Source organism: Pleuronectes platessa, chromosome 5 (assembly GCF_947347685.1).
Source record: "Pleuronectes platessa chromosome 5, fPlePla1.1, whole genome shotgun sequence".
Classification (NCBI taxonomy): Eukaryota; Metazoa; Chordata; class Actinopteri; order Pleuronectiformes; family Pleuronectidae; genus Pleuronectes; species Pleuronectes platessa.
Genome location: NC_070630.1, coordinates 7,169,213 through 7,191,501, shown reverse-complemented (window position 1 = coordinate 7,191,501; position 22,289 = coordinate 7,169,213). Strand labels below are relative to the sequence as shown.

General features: G+C 41.6%; 1 protein-coding gene across 1 annotated transcript in view; it reads left to right on the top strand.

Annotated features, from left to right (window-relative positions):
• Positions 1–6,072: 6,072 nt before the first annotated feature.
• The window catches only part of LOC128440500 (diablo IAP-binding mitochondrial protein), a 31,436-nt gene continuing 15,219 nt past the window's right edge, over positions 6,073–22,289 (top strand). The window contains exons 1-4 of the mRNA XM_053423226.1: positions 6,073–6,110; positions 7,063–7,195; positions 7,666–7,788; positions 9,408–9,462. Of these exons, the coding sequence (XP_053279201.1) occupies positions 6,073–6,110; positions 7,063–7,195; positions 7,666–7,788; positions 9,408–9,462 (349 nt within the window). The remainder of the gene's footprint in view (positions 6,111–7,062; positions 7,196–7,665; positions 7,789–9,407; positions 9,463–22,289) is intronic.

Below are 22,289 nucleotides of genomic sequence, written 5' to 3'. Positions count from 1 at the left end.
TACAAAGCTCTTGGAAGATTAGAAGCCTTATTGATAAATATATTCTTTGTATCTTGAGTTGTCTCTGCTTTGCATTTAAAATAGTTTTTTACATTTGGACAATGCTCATTGGATATTCATTGTTATGTGTCATGTACAATAAATGGCCGCTGTTCGGAGGGGAGCCGTCTACTTCCTCAGTTGAGATGTTTATCTCAAACAAATCAAGTTTAAAAAACTGAATTAATAATGTCTCCCATGTACATTCTGTCCTTCAACGACTGCTGGAGAACCGGCTCATTGTGAAGGCTGAGAAGTGCGAGTTTCATCAAAAAACAGTCACCTTTCTGGGATTTGCAAAAGGTTGAAACAGTCCTGGAGTGGCCCCCTCCTTCAACCAGCAAGAAGCTTCAAAGCTTCCTCGGATTTGCGAACTTTATCGACGCTTCATCCGGGATTACGGTTCACTGGCGGCTCCCCTCACAGCCCTGACTTCAAAGGCTGTTAAGTTCCTCTGGTCCTCTGCTGCGGAGGGAGCGTTTCAAGCCCTAAAGCAGAGCTTCACCTCAGCCCCCATCCTGATCCAACCTGACCCAGTAGACAGTTCATCGTGGAGGCTGATGCCCTCAGTTTACATCCAGTTTCTGGAAGGCTTTTTGTGGTCTATTGGTGCATCTGTCTGTTTATCGTCTGGTTTTCACCCCAGTCCAACGGCCAAACCGAGAGGGCGAACCAGCAGTTGGAGACGATGCTGCGATGCGTGGCGTCGCAGAACCCCACCTCCTGGAGCCAACAACTGCCCTGGACGGAATACGCCATAAATTCCCATATTACATTGTCCACAGGCCGCTCCCCCTTCGAGTGTTCCCTGGGTTATTAACCACCTCTGTTCCCGGACCAGGAGAGGGAGGTGGGCGTTCCTTCTGCTGAGGCATTCATCCGTCGCTGCCGCCGGACTTGGAAATGCACACGCTCAGCAGACCTTCTCTCCTCTGCCAGGATGAAGGTCCAGGCAGACAAACACCGCTCCCAACCCCCCCACCCCTTATCGCCAGGGGCAACAGGTGTGGTTCTCCACCAAAGACCTCCCCCTCAAGACTGAGTCCCGTAAGCTCTCTCCCGCTTCATCGGACCGTTTCCAATCACCGGAGTCATCAGTCCCACCGCTGTTCGTCTCAACCTTCCTCGTCCCCTTCGCCGCATTCCACCCCACTAGGGATGAGCGAGTACAGCATTATCTGTATCTGTATCTGTTAACCATATCAATTATCTGTATACGTATCCGTACTCGGAGTGGGCGGGGCCTAACCCGGAAGTGGGTGTGATTTAACCCGGAAGTGGGCCGGGTTGTCTTGAAATGGGCGGGGCTTTAACCAGTATGTTATTTTAAGCATGCAATTGATATGGGTTGATCAGAAATTGTTATATTTATTGCTGATTAGAAAACTATTACAGGACAGCATCAGCATTGAGCTTCAGATCAATGATTTTGATCACAATAGCAAACGAACTATTTACAGAACAAGTTTTGTAACAATGAATACAACACATGCTGTTGCAATTATGAAGTGAAATGTAATAACAAGTGTTTTCATACTCAACATAACTTTCTTTTTTAACTTTGAATTTTTTTTAATTTATTTCCACACCAGGTGTGTGTGTGTGTGTGTGTGTGTGTGTGTGTGTGTGTGTGTGTGTGTGTGTGTGTGTGTGTGTGTGTGTGTGTAAGTGAGTAAGAGAGAGACAGAGAGAGAGAGGGGGAGTGTGTGTGTGTGTGTGTAGCTTAATTTGTAATATTTTTTATACCACTACTACCTAGAACTTGTCAGACACTCAGTGCGTGAAGTAAAATAAAACTGGTTAGAGCCAACTGACGGTTTAAAAAAAGTTTAAACCGTTAAAGTAAAAAAAAAAAAAAAATCTCCGACAGGCAGAGACGCAACGCGAGTCGCTTTCTACCAGCACCACGTCTAAACGAACCCACGTTTAACAGAACTCTACTGGTTAATAAGTAAGTACAAACTGAAATAAAAACAAACTTCAAGCTGAAGAAACCCTAAACGTTAACGGAAAAGACCCGCGAACCTGAGTGACTGAGAGACAGAGAGCTGTTCTTTGAGTGAGTGAGCAGAGCGGTGTGTGAAGGGGAGGAGCGCTGTGACGCTGTGTGAGGATTTTCATTCAGTCCGAGCACAGATATTGACTCGTATTACTCGTATAATACTCGTGCTCGGCAAAAGTGCTTTATCCGTACCGGATACTCGTTTCAGCCGAGTATCCGGCTCATCTCTAGTTACTACCGCAGTTTTTGTAGGAACTTTTCTACGGTTGTCGCTCCTCTGACTGACCTACTCAAGGGTAAAGTAAAATACATCTGGTCATTGTCCTGTCAGCAAGCATTTGATAATGCGAAGTCTGTTCTTTGCTCACCCCCTGTTCTTGCAGCTCCATGCATGGATCAACCTTTCCAACTTCATGTGGATGCAAGTGATGTAGGTACAGGTGCTGTTTTGTTTCAAAGTGACACCCAGGGTGTTGAACGTCCCGTGAGTTTTTACTCAAAGAAATGTAATTCTTTTCAGTTAAATTATTCTGTTATTGAAAAAGAGACATTGTCACTCATCTGGGCATTGCAACATTTTGAAGTCTACGTAGACTCCAGTGTTCCTCTAGTGGTCTACACAGACCACAACCCGATCACCTTTTTGCACTCGGTGCTTTGTCCAAACCGCAGGTTGATGCGTTGGATTTTGTTTTTGCAAGCCTACTGTTTGGACATCCGTTACATCAAAGGCTCTGAAAATATTGTGGCAGATGCCTTGTCGAGAGCACCTTGCTCTTAAGTTCTGTATTCATTTTGTCTTTGTTTTACCTGCTCTGTCTGTGTCTCTCTGCTTTCCAAAAGCGTCTCTCTGGGAACCAGAGTTACTAGGTGGCGGGGTTGACTAAGGTTGGCGGTTCCAGGTGGGAACGTTTTTTTTTATGGGTGGGGGTGTGACGACCCTCCACTCAACTAGGTGTCTTCTCTCTTTCAGGTGTCCTGGTGGAGTGATGGGTCGTCAGGCCTGATGAGCCACACCTGTGCCCGGTCTGGTTATATCAAGACGACTCTTCCAGTTCGGGGGGGATCCCTTCCCGGATGCAGACGGCTGTTTTTCACTTGGTTATTGACTTTGGCTATTGTTAACTTAGTGTTATAATAAATAATTGTTATTTTGTTCATCCCTCATCCGTCTCCCTCGTTTGTTGACAAAGCTCAGAGTCAGACTGCGTCACAGTCATGTACAATAAAAAGTTATATTCCATATACTTTTTATCCAAATTTCACACTACCAGTCCAGAGAATATACTTTAAAGTGGCTATCGTCTGTTCACCCAGAAGACACAGATGTTTCAAGAGGGGGTATTGTTTTGATGGTGAAACTCTGAAGTCATTTTTTTTTCCATGTGGATTTAGACTCTAAACACAACAGTGATGCTAATGAGCTGATCCTTGTTATTCTCTTATGAGCCACCAACCCCTGTGAAACTCATCAACTTAATTGGTTCATTAATTATTTAAGGTGTTGGTGTTGATTTGGGCTCTGGGCGAGGATGAAGGACACAAGTTTGAGATAAGTTTATTTTTTTAATTGCAAAACTACAAATTTGTCTCATTGTCTGCAAGAATATGATGAAATTATTGGATGCAGATAAATGGCCTTGGTGGATGGATCCATACTTGTGTTATATATATATCATATTTTTATTTGGAATGTCTAAAAGTTATTTTTAATTCCCACAAACCACAAATGAGAGCATATAATCCTCTTTGACATATTATATAAATAATTTATTATATACAGTGTACATCATCTTTATGTCATCATCATGAATGTATGAGCAGCATTTTAAAAGTAAAACAGTTGGTGAAGGTGCAACAAATCAATCCTAGCTTTTCAGTTGCAGCTCAGTGGTTATTTTCTTGCTTGATCAATTGATTGTTTGAAAATAAAGATAAATGTAATCATTATTACCAAGATAACACGTCCTCATTGCTTATTTTATTTACTGCACAGTGCAAACCTTAAAACTATTTAAAATAAATGACTTATTGAAATGATCGTGGGTGAAAAGGAGCAAATTTTCGTATTAAGAAGATGGAGCTTTTTAATTTTTCCACAAAAATGAACTAAGCATTTATCAATACAAGTGCAACTAAAAATGTAATTTCTACTTGCTGGAAGTTTAAACTATAATAAAGCATCATAATCCATTGACCCTTCATGGGTTTTGTATACAAATATATTATAATGTAGTGTATTGTATCAAAATATATTGTGTTGTGGTATATTATGTTATATATCATATTATATTATAACACATATTACACACGCGGACAAATTGTTGGTTCCCTTCCATTAAAGAAAGAGAAACCCACAATGGTCACTGAAATAACTTGAAACTGACAAAGGAATAATAAATAAGAATTTACTGGAAATTATCTAATGAAAATCAGACATTGCTTTTGAATTGTGGTTCAACAGAATAATTTTATAAGACAAACTAATGAAAATGGCCTGGACAAAAATGATTGTACCCTTAACTTAATATTTTGTTGCACAACCTTTTGAGGCAATCACTGCAATCAAGCAACTTGTGCAACTCTTAATGAGACTTCTCCACCTGTCAACATGTATTTTGGCCCACACCTCATGAGCAAACTGCTCCAGCTGTCTCAGGTTGGAAGGGTGTCTTCTCCAGACTGCATGTGTCAGCTCCTTCCACAGATGTTCAATCAGATTTAGATCAGGGCTCATAGAAGGCCACGTCAGAATAGTCCAATGATTTGCTCCGAGTCATTCTTGGGTGTTTTTAGCTGTGTGTTCGGGTCATTATCCTGTTGGAGGACCCATGACCTGCGACTGAGACCAAGCTTTCTGACACTGGGCAGCACATTTAGCTCCAGAATGCCTTGATAGTCTTGAGATTTCATTGTACCCTGCATAGATGCAAGACACCCGGTGCCAGATGCAGCAAAGCAGCCCCAGAACATAACCGAGCATTCTCCATATTTCACAGTAGGTGCAGTGTTCTTTTCTTTTTATGCTTCATTTTTGCGTCTGTGAACATAGAGCTGATGTGCCTTGCCAGAAAGCTCCAGTTTTGTCTCATCTGTCCAAAGGACATTCTCCCAGAAGCTTTGTGGCTTGTCAATATGGATTTTGGCAAATTCCAGTCTCGTTTTTTATAATTTGCTTTCAACAGTGGTGTCCTCCTCGGTCGTCTTCCATGAAGTCCACTTTGGCTCAAACAGCGACGGATGGTGCGATCTGACACTGATGGACCTTGACCTTGGAGTTCACCTCTAATCTCTTTGGAAGTTGTTCTGGGCTCTTTGGTTACCATTCGTATTATCCGTCTCTTCATTTTGTCATCAATTTTCCTCAGGCGGCCAAGTCCAGGGAGGTTGGCTACAGTCCCGTGGACCTTAAACTTTTGAATAATATGTGCCACTGTAGTCAGATGAACATCAAGCTCCTTGGAGATGGTCTTATTGCACTTACCTTTAACATGCTGGTCGAAAATTTCCTTTCTAATCTCCTGACACAACTCTGCCCTTAGCTTTTTGTGGTCCATGTTCCTTGTGGTACACAGCATGATATCAAACAGCACAGAGACTACTTTTCACCCTTTAAATAGGCAGACAGACTGATTACAAGTTTGAAGAGACCTGCGATGCTAATTAGAGGATACACCTTAGTATATCATGTCCCTACTGTCCAATTATTTTCAATCTTTTCTAGGGGTACCATCATTTTTGTCCAGGCTGTTTAGATTAATTTGTTTTTTTAAATGATTCTATTGAGCCAAAATTCAAAAGAAATGTCTGATTTTGATTAGTTAATTTTCAGGAAATTTTTATTTATTATTAATTTTGTCAGTTTCAAGTTATTTCAGTGACCATTGTGGGTTTGTCTTTCTTTAACGGAATGGTACCAACAATTTTGTCCACGTGTATATTATATTATAATATATTTGACCAGTTTTCAATGTTCACCATCAGGCGGAACCTTTGCTCACTCAGCGAGCACTTTATTGTGACGGACCAACATGGCCTCGGTCAGGAGGGGAGCCGCCTACTTCCTCAGGTGAGACGTTTATGTCAGACAGATCAAGTTAAACTGAATCAACAATGAACTGTTAATATCACAGTGAAATATCTGCATCTCAAACGTCACGAGCTGTTGTTGACTCTAACGTGGGAGAATGAGTAGGGATACTTTGATAACAGCGCCTGGACGACGGAGCTGACTCATTACATCTGTTTTCTTTCACTTTACATTGACATTACTGTGTTTATTGTTGTTAGAGAATCGTACACAAGTGGATCAATAATAAATATATTACACGTCTTTGTCCCTATATGACGATTAAGTGTTACCTTCGTGTTTTACTCTAACTCACTCCGAGTCACAGGGCAACTTCCTGATTGAAGTCAGACACAAATACAATCCTGTAAATGAAGAGACAGCTGATGTAAACAAAAACAAATAAGGAAGTGAGTCACCACTGGATATTCTTTGAGGGAAGGAGGAATTATTTTAATGCCATTTTTGTAAATACTGGGTATGTACAGGGAACAGAACTGGAATGTTTGGGGGAGATATATAAAAGTCCGTTGAATACACCATCTTGGGTTTTTAGACACTATAGCAGGCATCTTTGAATATTTTCTGACAGGTTACAGACTAATTCATAAATTGATCTATAGCAAATATTATTCAGCAGATAAATTCAAATGGATGTAACAGCTTTATAACTTGTTTAACTATCAACAAATGGAAATCAGCCACAAATTACATTACAGCCCTAATACCATTTTCTTACTGTATAATTAAAATGATGACTGTGTTCCTCATTAAACATTTAAGATGTGTTTGATGCGTCTAAATGTTTATATTATATCAATACTTTATTTTGTCATAGTTCATTCTCCTTTGATGACAAATGGAAACCTTTCAATTTCTCTCATTGTCCTTGTTCCAAATCATACAACGAAATATGATGATGAATTCCTAATCCAATAAAATGTCTCTTCAGGAGTTCTGCTCGGGTCCTGTTCAACTGTAAAAATACCACAGTGCATAAACCGAGGAAATGGACAAATGGTCTTTACACAAGTTTTGCGTCTTTGGCCGTCGGCGGTGGGCTGTGTGCTGTACCTTTCAAACAGGTGAGTCTGTCACCGGCCAGAAACAGATGCATGTAAGAAAGACTACAGTCATATACAGAATTCAACTGACAGGACACATTTATCTTCTGTATTTTTTGCAGTGGTAGAGGTAAGTACAAGCAAAACTTTAGTACATCTTAAGGTATCATAGCCTATATTTTAGACTTCATTTATTTGACGGTTACTTGTTACTTTGCCGTGTAATATTTTCACATGAATGCGTCAGCAATAAAAATCCCTTAATGTAATATACATGTACATATAATACATAAAATACAAAACTGACAAATGTGCACTTTTTAAAATGTTAAGTACATTTTCCTAAAAGTGTCTTTGTAATTTTACCTAAATTAGGTGAAAGTGTATCTATTTTCCTCTGAATTGAACTGATACTTTAAGGACCAGAGCGATTCTTGAACCACTAATTTGTCCTGACTTTTTTTGTGTTTCGCTCCGTGTCTGTGATGCAGGTTGAACAGCTCTCTCATGACTCTCTGATCAGACGAGCAGCGTCTCTGGTAACAGACAGTTCAACCACTTTTCTCTCACAGGCCACCTTAGCTCTCATAGACGCCATCGATGAGTATTCAAAAGTAAGTCCTATGTATGTTAACATCTTTAGTTATATGTGTATATATAAACCAATATCTGTCAGTTTCTAAACTTAAAATAGTTCAGGGGTTGAAAGCAGAGCAGGTGAGGGTCGAGTCTATACGTCAGCCCAAAACACCAATATTTATAACTATATATAATTCCACACTTATTTAATTGATAGATAAGCAGTTTTGAGAGTTGTGATTTGATTTCAGAATGAAGATCTCTGTGACTTTAGATTTTACTCCTAATACATGACAGGGGAAATTAAAAGTCAAATCTGATTTTATCAACTGCAGTTAAAGAAATGTTAATTTTCCTGAAAACCTTTGATGTGCTCCTCCGTCACCATAGATGTTGTTTGATTTAAATGTAAACAGTAGGGATGCACCGATATGGAAATTCTTGGCCGATACCGATACCGATACCGATATTTAAAATAACAATCTGGCCGATAGCCGATACCGATACCGATATTTGTTTATTTTCTTTTTGTTGTTATTCATTCACCCTTTTGTGCCAGAAAAAATAATTAAATCATTATTTAAAAGCACTATTTAAAAAATGTTCAGCCCTTCATCACTCTTATCTTTTAATGAGCACAAATTGAATCAGATTTATGAAACAATCTTGGATTTAACTAAACTTTATTTAACAGAGACATATTATACCCATTTTACCGCAAGTTGAAATGGTTCCTTGGGATCTTAATGAAATGACTGTAACATATTTTGGTCAAAATACCACAAGGATAATTTAAAACAGCACCTTTTTACCCTGTCTAAAACAGCCCTCTTAAAGTAGCATTATAGAGAACGCTCTTCTCATTGATTTACGGTAGCAGTATTGCCCGTTTATTAGATGTGTTACGGCTTCTGTGTGTATGACGTATGTTGTCAATTCCCTTGTTACCTGTGCATGAGACGGATGAATAGAGCCGGTGCACATGAGAATAAAGTACTTAAACAGACGCTACGCTCATACTTTTAATGCCATGTTACACTGCGTGAGTCAAGATACCTTAACAAGCCCTCCTCAGTTTTACCTGTTTTTAGTGTCGGGCAGAAATCACATCACGTCAACACCCACCGTGGCCCTTCGCGATGCTTGTTTAATTAAACAGTCGGATTCCCCTGGTCCGCACCAGTTCTCAGTCAGCTGCTAGGCGCCAGCCGGAGGGTTCCCCCAGCGGTCGCCGTAGCTGAGGTGATCCGCGAGAAGGGCCCGACACGCGTCCAGACCGGGTACGCTGACCGCGTACCCGGTCCCCTCCAACAGCCCACCTTCCGTGCCGGCGATGGACAACGCCCCGCGGTCCAAGAGAAAGAAAGCCCCCCCACCAGTGACGCCGTGAGGTGCCACCGGATGAGGACCTCCCGGTGCCGCACACTGAGCCTCCAGGCGCGGAGAGGAGGGCGACGGAGCGACTGCTCCCTCAGCCACGGCACGTGGCCAGCAGTTTTACCACAAATATGAACATCGGCCAATGATATCGGTGAAAGTCAAGTTTATTACCGATAAGCCGATATCAGGCGAATATCGGCCGCTACCGATGTTCGGCCGATAAATCGGTGCATCCCTAGTAAACAGTGCACGTTCTCTCTATGTTTGTCAACAGGCTGTGCACATACTCAATGCTTTGCAAAGAAAATACCTGACATCACTGGGAAAACATTTCTTTATCATAAAATAACAATATCAATCAAGCCAGAGACGCAATTAAAAAACAAAAACATTTTATAATATAACATCATGACAATTTGTTAATCCATACAAATCTGATCAGTGTTTCTTACGCAAACCACAGAGAGCTAATCTTTTCAGGGCATTAAAAAACATTTCATCCCTGGCGCCATAAATGAGAGGAGACGGACATCTTGGAGCAAGAATAAAAGTTATGTAATTAAAGAACCTGACCTTGATAAATAATATGAGATTGATTTTAAACACAGCAGTTTCTATAAAAGGACACCACAGCTGGATGAGACACAGGAGCAGCTGCAAAGCGTGAAGCCCCACAGTTCTGAGTCCTCTCCATGTGGACTGTTTGTCCTCTCCTGATGCAGCTTTGGCCACTCTCATTATCTTCACATAGGAAAACACAATTGAGATGCACATGATCAGGAAGTAAAACTGATTAATGGCTGACGTGAGGTGACCCTGCCACGTGTGGATGATGAAGATTTCCAAAGTGCATATTCTGACCTGGGTGTAGGAGCTGTAGGAGGCCGATGCAAAGAAGATGGAGAGAAAAACGATACAGGGCAGAGAGCTGAGGCTGTGGATGATGAGGATGCCGTGCAGAGTGCTGCGTGGGGAGCACAGCTCTGCATGACGCAGCGGCAGGCAAATGGCCACGTAGCGCTCCAGGGTCATCGCCGTCAGAGTGACCGGTGTCACAAACATGTACAGCGACGAAATGATATAAATAATAAGGCACAACCACATTTGTATCGTATACCGAGAGTAATTTAAAATGACAGCCAGGAATAAAAACAGACAGTCAGACATTAGTGTGACAGCAAATAAGACGTAGCGCATGGTGGTGTAGAAGACCTCCTTGGAGAAAAAGGTCATAATTAGCAGAAGGTTAATGCAGAGAAAGAGGACGACGATGATCTGAATCAACATTCTCTCATCATTCATCCTGTACTCTGTGGTGATGTTAGCAGCCATTTTTCTGTCTGTCAAAACCAAATGTAAAAAGCCTTCAGACACTGCCACACTTCATTCAGCTCTAAAACCTGATGCACAACTCCACAAGGGATGATCTCACTTTGAATCAACAGGTATCAAACAAAATACACATTATTTTAGTACATTGTACATGGACAAATAATTAGAAGGAGACATAAGAGCATAAGACCCAGTTTACCAAACCATCCCTGGAGTAAAGGTGTTCAGCTGAGCTCTGTGCAGCCTTCTGAGCAGAAGCTGTGTGTGAGGGCTTTACATCGGCAACTATAACACAACGTCATATGAACGTTAAATCACCACAGAGTCACGAGCGACAACATTCACCAACAACACACCTCATAGGCGACAGTAGCTATAGTTACTCATTTTGTCCGTTGGAGGGATTCACACTCAAAACATAATTCAGTAATGGCGAATTCATGTGTTTCAACTATTTACATGTGTCTTTATTAAATAAGTTAAATGTAAAGGTTCACATTTAAGATAATACTTGTTTGATTTTACACCAGGAGCACTGCAACATGAGCATCTCTTCCACCACACATCGAATTGTTGTTGGTGCTGGTCTTTGGTTGGAACCCGGATTGAACCAGGAACCTTCAGTTCTTGAGTTGCCAACTAATTCAGGACAACTTTCATTAAAAGTTGAGGTGATTGATGTCATAATTCTTTGTAGCACCACAACAAACAACCCCTTTGTCACATTGTTACTTTTTTCATTTTCTCATTTGATACATTATTATACATTTTGGTTATATTCTGTAAATTATAGCCACGCTGAGCGTTGGCTAATGCACAGAACTGATGTCCTCTTGTTTTCACAGATTTAACACTGCACGGACACTTTCATTATCTTAGTGTAGGAAAACAAAATGGGGATGCACATGATCAGGAAGTAAAGCTGACCAATGGCAGACCTGAGGTGACCCTGCCGTATATAGATGAACAGCCCCTCAGAGGAAACCCTGTGTTGTTTGTAGAAGCTCAGAGATACTGATGTTGACGGTGAGAGAATAAAGCAAAGCACAGAGCTGAGGCCTTGAATGAGGAAGAGGTGGAAGTGATGAAGAGTTATAGGTGTGACCAGAGTATACACAGATGACAAAATTATACACAACCAGATTTGTGAATTGCAAAATGTTGATGGAGGAAAAGTGCGATAAAAACCTGAACTGATTATTAGTCTGTAATTAAACGAGATGAGCAGCGTCTCTGCTACAGAGAGTTCAACCACTTGTCTCTCACAGGCCACCTTAGCTCTCATAGATGCCATCACTGAGTTTTCAAAACTAGGTCTACAGCCTTTTGGTCAACAGTTTTTTCCTTATTGAATTCCTATGTATGTTAACATGTTTTGTTATACGTGTATATATAAACTAATATTGGTCAGTTTCTGAACTTAAAATAGTTCAGGGTTTGAAAGCAGAGCAGGTGAGGGTCGAGTCTATACATCACCCCAAAAACACCAATATTTATAACTATATATAATTCCACACTTATTTAATTGATAGATAAGCAGTCTGACTCCACAGCATGCAGACGTACTGAAATGCTGGCTGATGATATTGCAAAGCAGCTGTGTGATGGAATAAAAAATGCAGAGTGCATTTCCCTTGCTGTGGATGAGTCCACTGACACTAATGATAAAGCTCAGTTGATGATATTTGTGAGATACTTTGATGAGTCAAAAAGAGAGTTTATTGAAGATGTGCTGGGCATGGCAAGCCTTTCTGGGCAGACGAGGGGTGAAGACATTTACAATGCAATAATGGCAGTGCTGAATGAAAAAGGAATTGATGTGAAGAAAATTGTGTCAGTGGCTACTGATGGGGCGCCATCTATGATGGGCAGAGAGAAGGGACTAGTTCAGCGCCTGAAGCTTCTTCACCCTCAACTCATTTCATACCACTGTATAATTCACCAGTCTATCCTTTGTGCAAGTCTTGGAGAAATCTACGCCGAAGTCATGAACACAATGATGAAGCGCGTCAATTTCTTGAGAGCATCATCTGCACTACAGCATCGCTTGCTGCGGTCATTCCTGACTGAGGTCAGTGCTGAATTTGATGACTTGCTTTTGCACAACAACGTCAGATGGCTGAGCAAGGGCAAGGTCCTGGAGCGGTTTTGGGCCATTAGGAATGAACTACAACTATTTCTGTCACAACAAAAAAGTGCAAAAGCAAAACTGTTCTTGGATTTCCTGCACAATCCAGAAAAGATGGAGGCTGTGGCATTTTTGACTGACATGACATCTCACATGAATGACTTGAATCTGAAGCTCCAAGGGAATGGCAACACTGTATGTCAGCTGATATCAGCAATGCGGGCATTCCAGAGGAAACTAGAGCTCTACAAGGGTGACTTACAGGTAGGCTGTTTAACATTGGCTGCCACACATCTTTATTTTATTATGCCATTTTTGTCATGCCATTTTAAAATAATAACAATACTACTACTACTAATTACTATTACTACTACTACTACTACTACTACTACTACTACTACTAATATTAATAATAACAATAACAACAACAACAATCATCATCATCACCATACTCATGATCAGAATCATTGTCCTAATAACAATAATTTGCCAATATGCCAATAATAATTACTATTTTTTTATTGTTATGTACAGGAGGAATTGCTCCATTTCCCCGAACTTTTGGAGCAGACCAAAGAAAAAGATGCTCATCAAAAACACATTGCATTTGTGGAGAAGATGATTGAGAACTTCAGAACAAGATTTGATGACTTCATTCTTGGAAACCAAATCCTCCTGTGCATTGGAAACCCATTCCTTGTCAGAAATGTGAGTGAGTTCACTTCAGAGGCGAATCAGGTATTCCCCTGGATCCAAGCTGCAGCACTCCAAACTGAGCTGATTGACCTGCAGGAGAATATCACACTGAGGGAGACTCAGTGTGACGTCATCACCCTGTGGACAAAAATGGTAACTGCGGCCAATTTCCCCCTGCTGAATAGGATGGCAGTGCACATCCTTACAATGTTTGGATCCACATACAGATGTGAATCTGCATTCTCAAAAATGAACTTCATCAAAAATCAGTACCGGAGTCGCCTAACCAACGAGCACGTGCATCAGTGTGTCTCCCTGGCAATCACACCATATCAGCCCAGGTTTGAAGCATTGTCCAAAGAAAGCAGAGGCCAATTCTCCCATTAAAGGGGACATGTGAGAAATGTGAAATAGTTTGTTAAACAAAGCACAAAAATGGGCTGTCTGAAGGCTTTTTGTTTTTTTTTGTTTTTTTATCTTGAACAGGGTTATGTTTGGTTTTATTTAGTTATTTTTTTTAATATTTGCCCAAATTAAAATTATATTTTTATTTTAGGAAATATTTTTTTTTTTAATAAAAAGGAAATGTTGTGTTATAAAATGTTGTAAATGTTATACATACGTTATGTTATGATACGTTATCGGACGTACACGGTCCCAATAAATGGCCCCTTGAGTCACTGAAAAAATTTTTTGTGGCCCCTCATCATTTCTACTTGAGTACCCCTGACATAGAGGCTATAGAGAGCATTTTTGGTACAGTAGAGTCCTCAGAAGAACTATACCTGTCGTTTAGAGCCCTCCACCAACAGCCTGGTGAGCGTCTGTCTGAGTTCCTACGAAGATTAGAGAGATCCCTTGTCAAAGTAGTACAGGGAGGTGGTTTACCTGTTAGTGCTGCCAACAGCGCTCGGTTAGAGCAGCTTATTAGAGGGTCCACCTCTGAGATCATGTTGCTTCAGTTGAAAATTAGGGAGCGGAGCAGTAATCCCCCTACGTTCTTGAACCTGTTAAGAGAAGTGATGGAAGAGGAAGGTCGCCAGTCAGCCAGACAAAGCCAAGTGGCACCCATGCGTCCTCAGCGTGTACGCACCATCCAAGCAGAAAAGGAGAAAGAATCTGAATCAGTCTCTCAGAGTGAACTGAAAGCTCAGATTCAAGAGTTGAGAACACAGTTAGAGGAAAGAAACAACCCACGGCCTCATCCGCCATCTGATGATTCCTTTAAAGGTCCTAAAGAGAAACCAAAACAGAAAAATGAGTCACAGAGTGAACTGCAATCACTGAGGGAACAAGTGAAAGCACTAGAAAATAAAAAGAGTGTAATGCCCCTGAGAACCTCCAGAAAGTCATCAGAAAGCTCATACGCTTGGTGCGAGTTTCCCCTCTTCCCAACAAAGAGAACCCAAAGCCCGCATCTGAAGAGCAGTGTCTAGCTAGAACCATAAGGTTGAAGTCCCAGAGAACAACGCTGACTTACCTGAGGGTCTTGTAGGTCCATCGTTTATACACACCATCAAAGTTAATGATGTGGTCTGCGATGCTCTCATCGACAGTGGGTCTAATGTGACTATTATCTTTGAAAGCTGGTATAACAAACACTTACCAGGTATCCCGATAAAACCCCTCTCTCGCCTTGGACTTTGGGGCCTCGCTGACACAGAGTATCCTTACAAAGGGTACGTTGTTGTTGAGATGGAGTTTACTGAGGAGATCACTGGTGTGTCGGGACGTGTAGAAGTGCTCGCCTTGATTTGTCCTGAGCCAAGAAACCAACAACAAACCCCTGTGCTGGTTGGAACCAATACATCTCTGTTCCGCCGCCTATGGGAGCTGGTGAAGACAAAAGGTGACAAGAACACTGTGCACTCCATGAGAATTCAGGCTGTGTACGCCCCTGTTAAATCACATGAACAGTTAGCCAAAAATGAAGTCTTGGGACAGATAAAGTGGAAAGGACCCGGCCCACTTTCTATTGCTCCAGGTGCAAAGTACTATGCAACCTGCAAAGTAGAAAGACAGAGTGCCCCGTCCAAAGACCTTGTGCTGATTGATGCACCCACTGCCCAGTTACTCCCTGCCGGTGTGCTGGTACAGCCTGGTGTGCTCTCAGACGCCGATGTAGACAGCAACAGTTTCACTGTGCTCATTCTGAACGAATCCAAAAAGACAACTTCCATCCCAGTGGGGAGCGTCATTGCTGAGATGTATGCTGTGGATACAGTTACCCCAATCCAGCCTTCCGACCTCACAGCTGAAACCGTAGACCCAAGTCTCTTTAATTTCGGGGACTCCTCCATCCCTGAAGAGTGGAAGAGTCGGCTCCAGCAGAAGTTGGCTGAGAGGCGGAATGCTTTCTCGCTGCATGAGTGGGATGTTGGCTTGGCCAAGGGGGTTGAACACCACATACGCCTGCATGACCCCAGACCCTTCAGGGAAAGGTCAAGGAGACTAGCCCCTGCAGACATTGACGATGTGCGGCGGCACATACAACAACTGCTGGCCGCTGGCATTATCACAGAGTCCCGTAGCCCCTACGCCTCACCGATCGTCGTAGTCCGCAAAAAGAATGGGACTATAACAATATGTATCGACTACAGGACACTTAACAACCGCACCACACCAGACCAATACACAATGCCACGCATTGACGACGCCTTGGATTCCTTATCAGGCAGCCAGTGGTTCTCGGTTCTAGATCTGCGTAGTGGCTACTACCAGATAGAGATGGCTCCGGAGGACAAAGAGAAGACGGCTTTCATTTGCCCTCTCGGATTCTATCAGTTTGAGCTCATGCCACAGGGAATCACAGGAGCGCCGGCGACGTTTCAGCGCTTAATGGAGAAAGCTGTTGGCGATATGCATTTTCTGGAAGCCCTTGTGTATTTAGAGCACATTATCATCTTTGGAAAAACACTTGAAGAGCATGAGCAACGTCTCCTCAAGGTACTGGATAGACTAGAGGAGGTCGGATTGAAAGTTTCTATTGACAAATGTCAATTTTGCCAGCCTCGAGTTAAGTATGTGGGTCACATTGTTTCGGCTAATGGAATAGCTACTGATCCAGACAAAGTGGAAGTAGTAAAGCACTGGAAAGCGCCCACTCACCTGAAGCCTCTCAAGTCCTTCCTCGGATTTTGTAGTTATTATCGGAGGTTTATTGCTAATTATTCTGGCGTTGTCCGTCCCCTCTCCGAGCTCACCAAGGGTTATGCCCCCACTTGGAAAGACCCCAATTCCAAAAAGAGTGTTGACCCAAGCAAAGTCTATTTCAAGCCATCAGAGCCATTTGGAGAACGGTGGACTCAAGCCTGCCAGGAGGCGTTTGAGCAGATCCGTGACTGTTTGATCAATGCCCCAGTGTTGGCATTCGCTGACCCCACTAAGACTTACATCTTGCATGTGGACGCCAGTATGAATGGGCTAGTCGCTGTCCTGAACCAGGAATATCCTGAGGGCCTCAGGCCAGTAGCTTTTGCCAGTCGCAAGCTTAAAGATTCAGAGCACAACTATCCAGTCCATCAATTGGAATTTCTGGCATTAAAATGGGCTGCCGTAGACAAGTTTCACGATTACTTGGATGGAGCTAAATTTATTGTAAGAACTGACAACAACCTGTTAACATATGTGTTGACCTCCGCCAAACTCAGTGCAGTCGGACATCGTTGGCTCGCTGCCCTTGCCACCTACGATTTCACCATCCAGTATCGTCCTGGGAGGCACAATATCGATGCTGACTTGCTGTCTCGACAACACACTCCAGAAGAGGTCAAAGAGTGGACTAGTGTCCCACCTGCTGGCATCAAAGCCCTCTGCAAGCGAGCCTGCATCAGTGAAGAGGCAGATGTGCCTGACAGACTGGTGGATCAGCTGGGAGCTCCTGCCACTGCAGTACCAGAAGCTTATGTGTTCCCAGTGAACCTCAGCATAAACACCCTTGATCAGCTGAGCCCGAAAGATATTCAGGCATCACAAGATATGGACTCAACGATTGGGCCGTTGAAGAAAGCACTCGAGAGCAATAAAAGGCTGTCTCGTTCAAAAAATGATTCGCCCGAGACTGTGTTGTTGCTACGTGAAAGCCGCAAGTTGGAATTAAAGGATGGATTACTCTACAGAGTAAAAGAAAAAATGTGTGGAAAAAAGATCAAACAACTTGTCTTACCAGCAAGATACCGCCCAATGGTGTTAAGGTCTCTACATGATGAGTGCGGACACATGGGAGTGGAGCGCACCACCGAACTGATCAAAGACCGATTTTATTGGCCGCGGATGACAGCTGAGGTTGAGCAGTACATTCGAACCTGTGGAAGATGTATCTCCAGGAAGACACTCCCTCAGCATGCCTCGCCCTTGAACCAAATAACAAGTAATGGCCCCTTAGACTTAGTATGTATTGACTTTTTGCAGATAGAGCCGGACTCTAAAGGTGTTGCTAATGTGTTAGTAGTGACAGACAGTTATACACGTTATGCACAAGCATTCACTACGAAAGATCAAAAGGCTATCACTGTTGCAAGAGTATTGTGGGAGAAGTATTTTGTGCACTACGGCCTACCTGCTCGTATATGCGATACGAGATTTTGAAAGTCGCCTGATCAAAGAGATCTTGTCCATGCTTGGGGTTCTGAAGTCAAGAACATCCCCCTGCCACCCTCAAGGAGATGCACAACCAGAGAGGTTCAATCGAACGCTTTTAGCAATGCTCGGTACCCTGGACACTGTAAAGAAACAGTGTTGGAGTCAACATATCACCTACCTGGTACATGCGTACAACTGCACAAAAAACGATTCCACGGGATACTCACCGTATTATCTCATGTTTGGAAGGGAGGCAAGGTTACCCATCGACATCTGTTTTGGAATCTCACCAAATGGTGAAAGTGAAACCTCCTACCAACAGTACGTCGCCAGGATGAGGAAAGAGCTGCAAAAAGCTTACCAGTTGGCATCTGATAATGCTACAAAGAATCACCTGAAAAATAAAGCACGATATGACCACCGTGTGAGAGACTAACCTTTGGAGAAAGGTGACAGAATCCTCATTCAGAATGTGGGTCTAAAAGGAAAGCATAAACTCCAAGATCGATGGAAATCAACACCGTATGTTGTTGTGGAGAAGTTGCCTAACCTGCCAGTTTACAAGGTCAAACCAGAGCATGGTACAGGTGTAGTCAAAACTCTCCATCGAGACCACCTGTTGCCCATCTGTTACATGGTCAGGATGTTTAACCCCTCAGATGATACAAACTCTGTTCGGAGACCTGTAACAAGAGCTCAACTTACCCGGAAACGTCAAACTACCAAGTCTACTGACCCAGTAGAAGAAAGTGACACAGAGTCATCAGGCTCAGAGTTTGAAACTGTCCACAATCCTCCAGATTTTGATGTGGTTGAGGTCAGGAGACAAATGGACATGGTGAATCACCACGTGGAAAATGAAGAGAGTCAGAGCTTTGAAGAGAGTGAAAGCTCTGAAGAGGATGAAAAACCTGTGGTGGAAACAGAAAATCAACTACTCACAGAAACAGAGTATGATGAACCCCCTGAAGGTGCTGCACCTCCTTTATCAGACTCTGATGTCCAAGACACAAATGATGAATCTGTGGAAGAACAAGATCTAGAAGAGGGAACAAGCTCGCCTCAGTTAAACAGAGCCAGACGGGATAAAGCCGCTAAAAGAGCAAGAAGTGGAAGTAAAAGGTCTTCTACAGTCCAAAACCAACTATGAGATTGACCTATGAAAAACCTGGTAACCAATCCTGTGAACCGGTTACCATCATGCACCATGGTATGGTTATTCATCTTAAGTTAAACCCTCCAGACCAAGACAACGAACCAAGGAAAAAGTGCAAAACATCCAAAAGGTTCATAGAGGAGGAAGAGAAAAGTTATCGCCCTTCCAAGTAAAAGAGGGACAAAAGGTGTGATGAGGACATCTACACATTCAGAAGAGGGAGGGTGTAGCCCTGTATAAAATCATTAGGATACAGTGCATAAAATTAATCTCAAAATAGCATAAAAAATGTTAGAGAAAGTTCATGATAATTAGATAAGTTCATATTATTAAAAATATTAGTTAAAATAAGGTTAAATACGGGATAAAATGTAATAAATATAATATGTACAGTTAATAAGTTTAGCTATTTACAGTTAAAAAAAGTAAAGCAATAAATAGATGTGTGGTTAAAAGGCTCTGTGATTGAGAAGACGAGAAACTTGATTTGAGTGCTTTTAATGTGAAATCTAACTTTTTCTCTGTTGTGTGTCAGTCATTCAGTTTCTGCATTTTTCATTGGGTAGTAGCAAATTCACAGCCAATCCAAGTCTGGTATGGGGAGGGACATGAAGTGTAGGATGAGGTTCAGCATGCTTTGAGCAGGTGAGTTAGAGAGACAGATTGTCCGGTGTCCTGAGGAAAAGTGTAGTGCTGTGGGAAACATTTAAGAGGTGTCATCGAGGTCGACTACTCGTGTTCCTGATATATTACTCTTCTATGTAACTTGCCAAAGGTAAATATAATGTGTATGCCTTAAATTGTGAGCTGTAACTTAATGTTGTAGTAAAAAAAGACCAAACTGTAATGTAATTAGCCACCCGCTAGCATAGCATCACGTGTTTGGATAGCATAGCTTTAGCACTGTTGTAGTTTTCAATGCTAAAACGGGCTAACGTTAAGTCAGTACGATTTAGCGTGATGATATTATGGCTCAACAGAGTTCATGTAATTAAAGGAGACGGACGTCTGTTGAAGAGAGGGAGAGAGAACCTGAGATGGTTGCCGGTTGATGGACCCTGCTGTTTTATTCTTCCCCGGATTTTCACTGCGGTCAAGTGAGCAGACGTTCGTCTTTTCCTGATTTCAAGTGCGCCCTTATTACAGAATGTATGGCAAATGCAGGTAGTCCATGATACGGAGCGAGCCAATCTTTTATGCGACTGTAAAATCCCTTTATTCCATAATTTCTGACAAAGGCTGATCCAGTTGTCCTCAGGACCATCCTGACTGTTCACTCACTCAGTATCAAGCATATTTACTATATCATTTTGGAGAAATTCACCCTCAAAGTTCCTTTTTTTTTTGTTGAAAAAGGCAATATGCGCAATAGTTACTCTACTGTAAAATCTCTTAGATCCATAATTTCTGACAAAGGCTGATACAGTTGTCCTCAGGACCATCGTGACTGTTCACTCACTCAGTATCAAGCATATTTACTGTATCATTTTGGAGAAATTCACCCTCAAAGTTCCTTTTTTTGTTGTTGAAAAAGGCAATATGCGCAATAGTTACTCTACTGTAAAATCTCTTTGATCCATAATTTCTGACAAAGGCTGATCCAGTTGTCCTCAGGACCATCCTGAATGTGCTCACTCACTCAGTATCAAGCATATTTACTGTATCATTTTGGAGAAATTCACCCTCAAAGTTACTTTTTTTTTTGTTGAAAAAGGCATTATGCGCAACAGTTACTCTACTGTAAAATCCCTTTATTCCATAATTTCTGACAAAGGCCGATACAGTTGTCCTCAGGACCATCCTGACTGTTCACTCAGTCAGTATCAAGCATATTTACTGTATCATTTTGGAGAAATTCCCCCTCAAAGTTCCTTTTTTTTTGTTGAAAAAGGCAATATGTGCAATATTTACTCTACTGTAAAATCTCTTTGATCCATAATTTCTGACAAAGGCTGATACAGTTGTCCTCAGGACCATCCTGACTGTTCACTCATTCAGTATCAAGCATATTTACTGTATCATTTTGGAGAAATTCAGCCTCAAAGTTCCTTTTATTTAGTTGAAAAAGGCATTATGCGCAATAGTTACTCTATTGTAAAATCCCTTTATTCCATAATTTCTGACAAAGGCTGATCCAGTTGTCCTCAGGACCATCCTGAATGTGCTCACTCACTCAGTATCAAGCATATTTACTGTATCATTTTGGAGAAATTCACCCTCAAAGTTACTTTTTTTTTTGTTGAAAAAGGCATTATGCGCAACAGTTACTCTACTGTAAAATCCCTTTATTCCATAATTTCTGACAAAGGCCGATACAGTTGTCCTCAGGACCATCCTGACTGTTCACTCAGTCAGTATCAAGCATATTTACTGTATCATTTTGGAGAAATTCCCCCTCAAAGTTCCTTTTTTTTTGTTGAAAAAGGCAATATGTGCAATATTTACTCTACTGTAAAATCTCTTTGATCCATAATTTCTGACAAAGGCTGATACAGTTGTCCTCAGGACCATCCTGACTGTTCACTCATTCAGTATCAAGCATATTTACTGTATCATTTTGGAGAAATTCAGCCTCAAAGTTCCTTTTATTTAGTTGAAAAAGGCATTATGCGCAATAGTTACTCTATTGTAAAATCCCTTTATTCCATAATTTCTGACAAAGGCTGATACAGTTGTCCTCAGGACCATCCTGACTGTTCACTCATTCAGTATCAAGCATATTTACTGTATCATTTTGGAGAAATACAGCCTCAAAGTTCCTTTTTTTTGTTGAAAAAGGCAATATGTGCAGTATTTACTCTACTGTAAAATCTCTTTGATCCATAATTTCTGACAAAAGTTGATACAGTTGTCCTCAGGACCATCCTGACTGTTCACTCATTCAGTATCAAGCATATTTACTGTATCATTTTGGAGAAATACAGCCTCAAAGTTCCTTTTTTTTGTTGAAAAAGGCAATATGTGCAGTATTTACTCTACTGTAAAATCTCTTTGATCCATAATTTCTGACAAAAGTTGATACAATTTAACTCAGGACCATCCTGACTGTTCACTCAGTCAGTATCAAGCATATTTACTGTATTATTTTGGAGAAATTCAGCCTCAAAGTTCCTTTTTTTGTTGTTGAAAAAGGCAATATGCGCAATAGTTACTCTACTGTAAAATCTCTTTGATCCATAATTTCTGACAAAGGCTGATCCAGTTGTCCTCAGGACCATCCTGAATGTGCTCACTCACTCAGTATCAAGCATATTTACTGTATC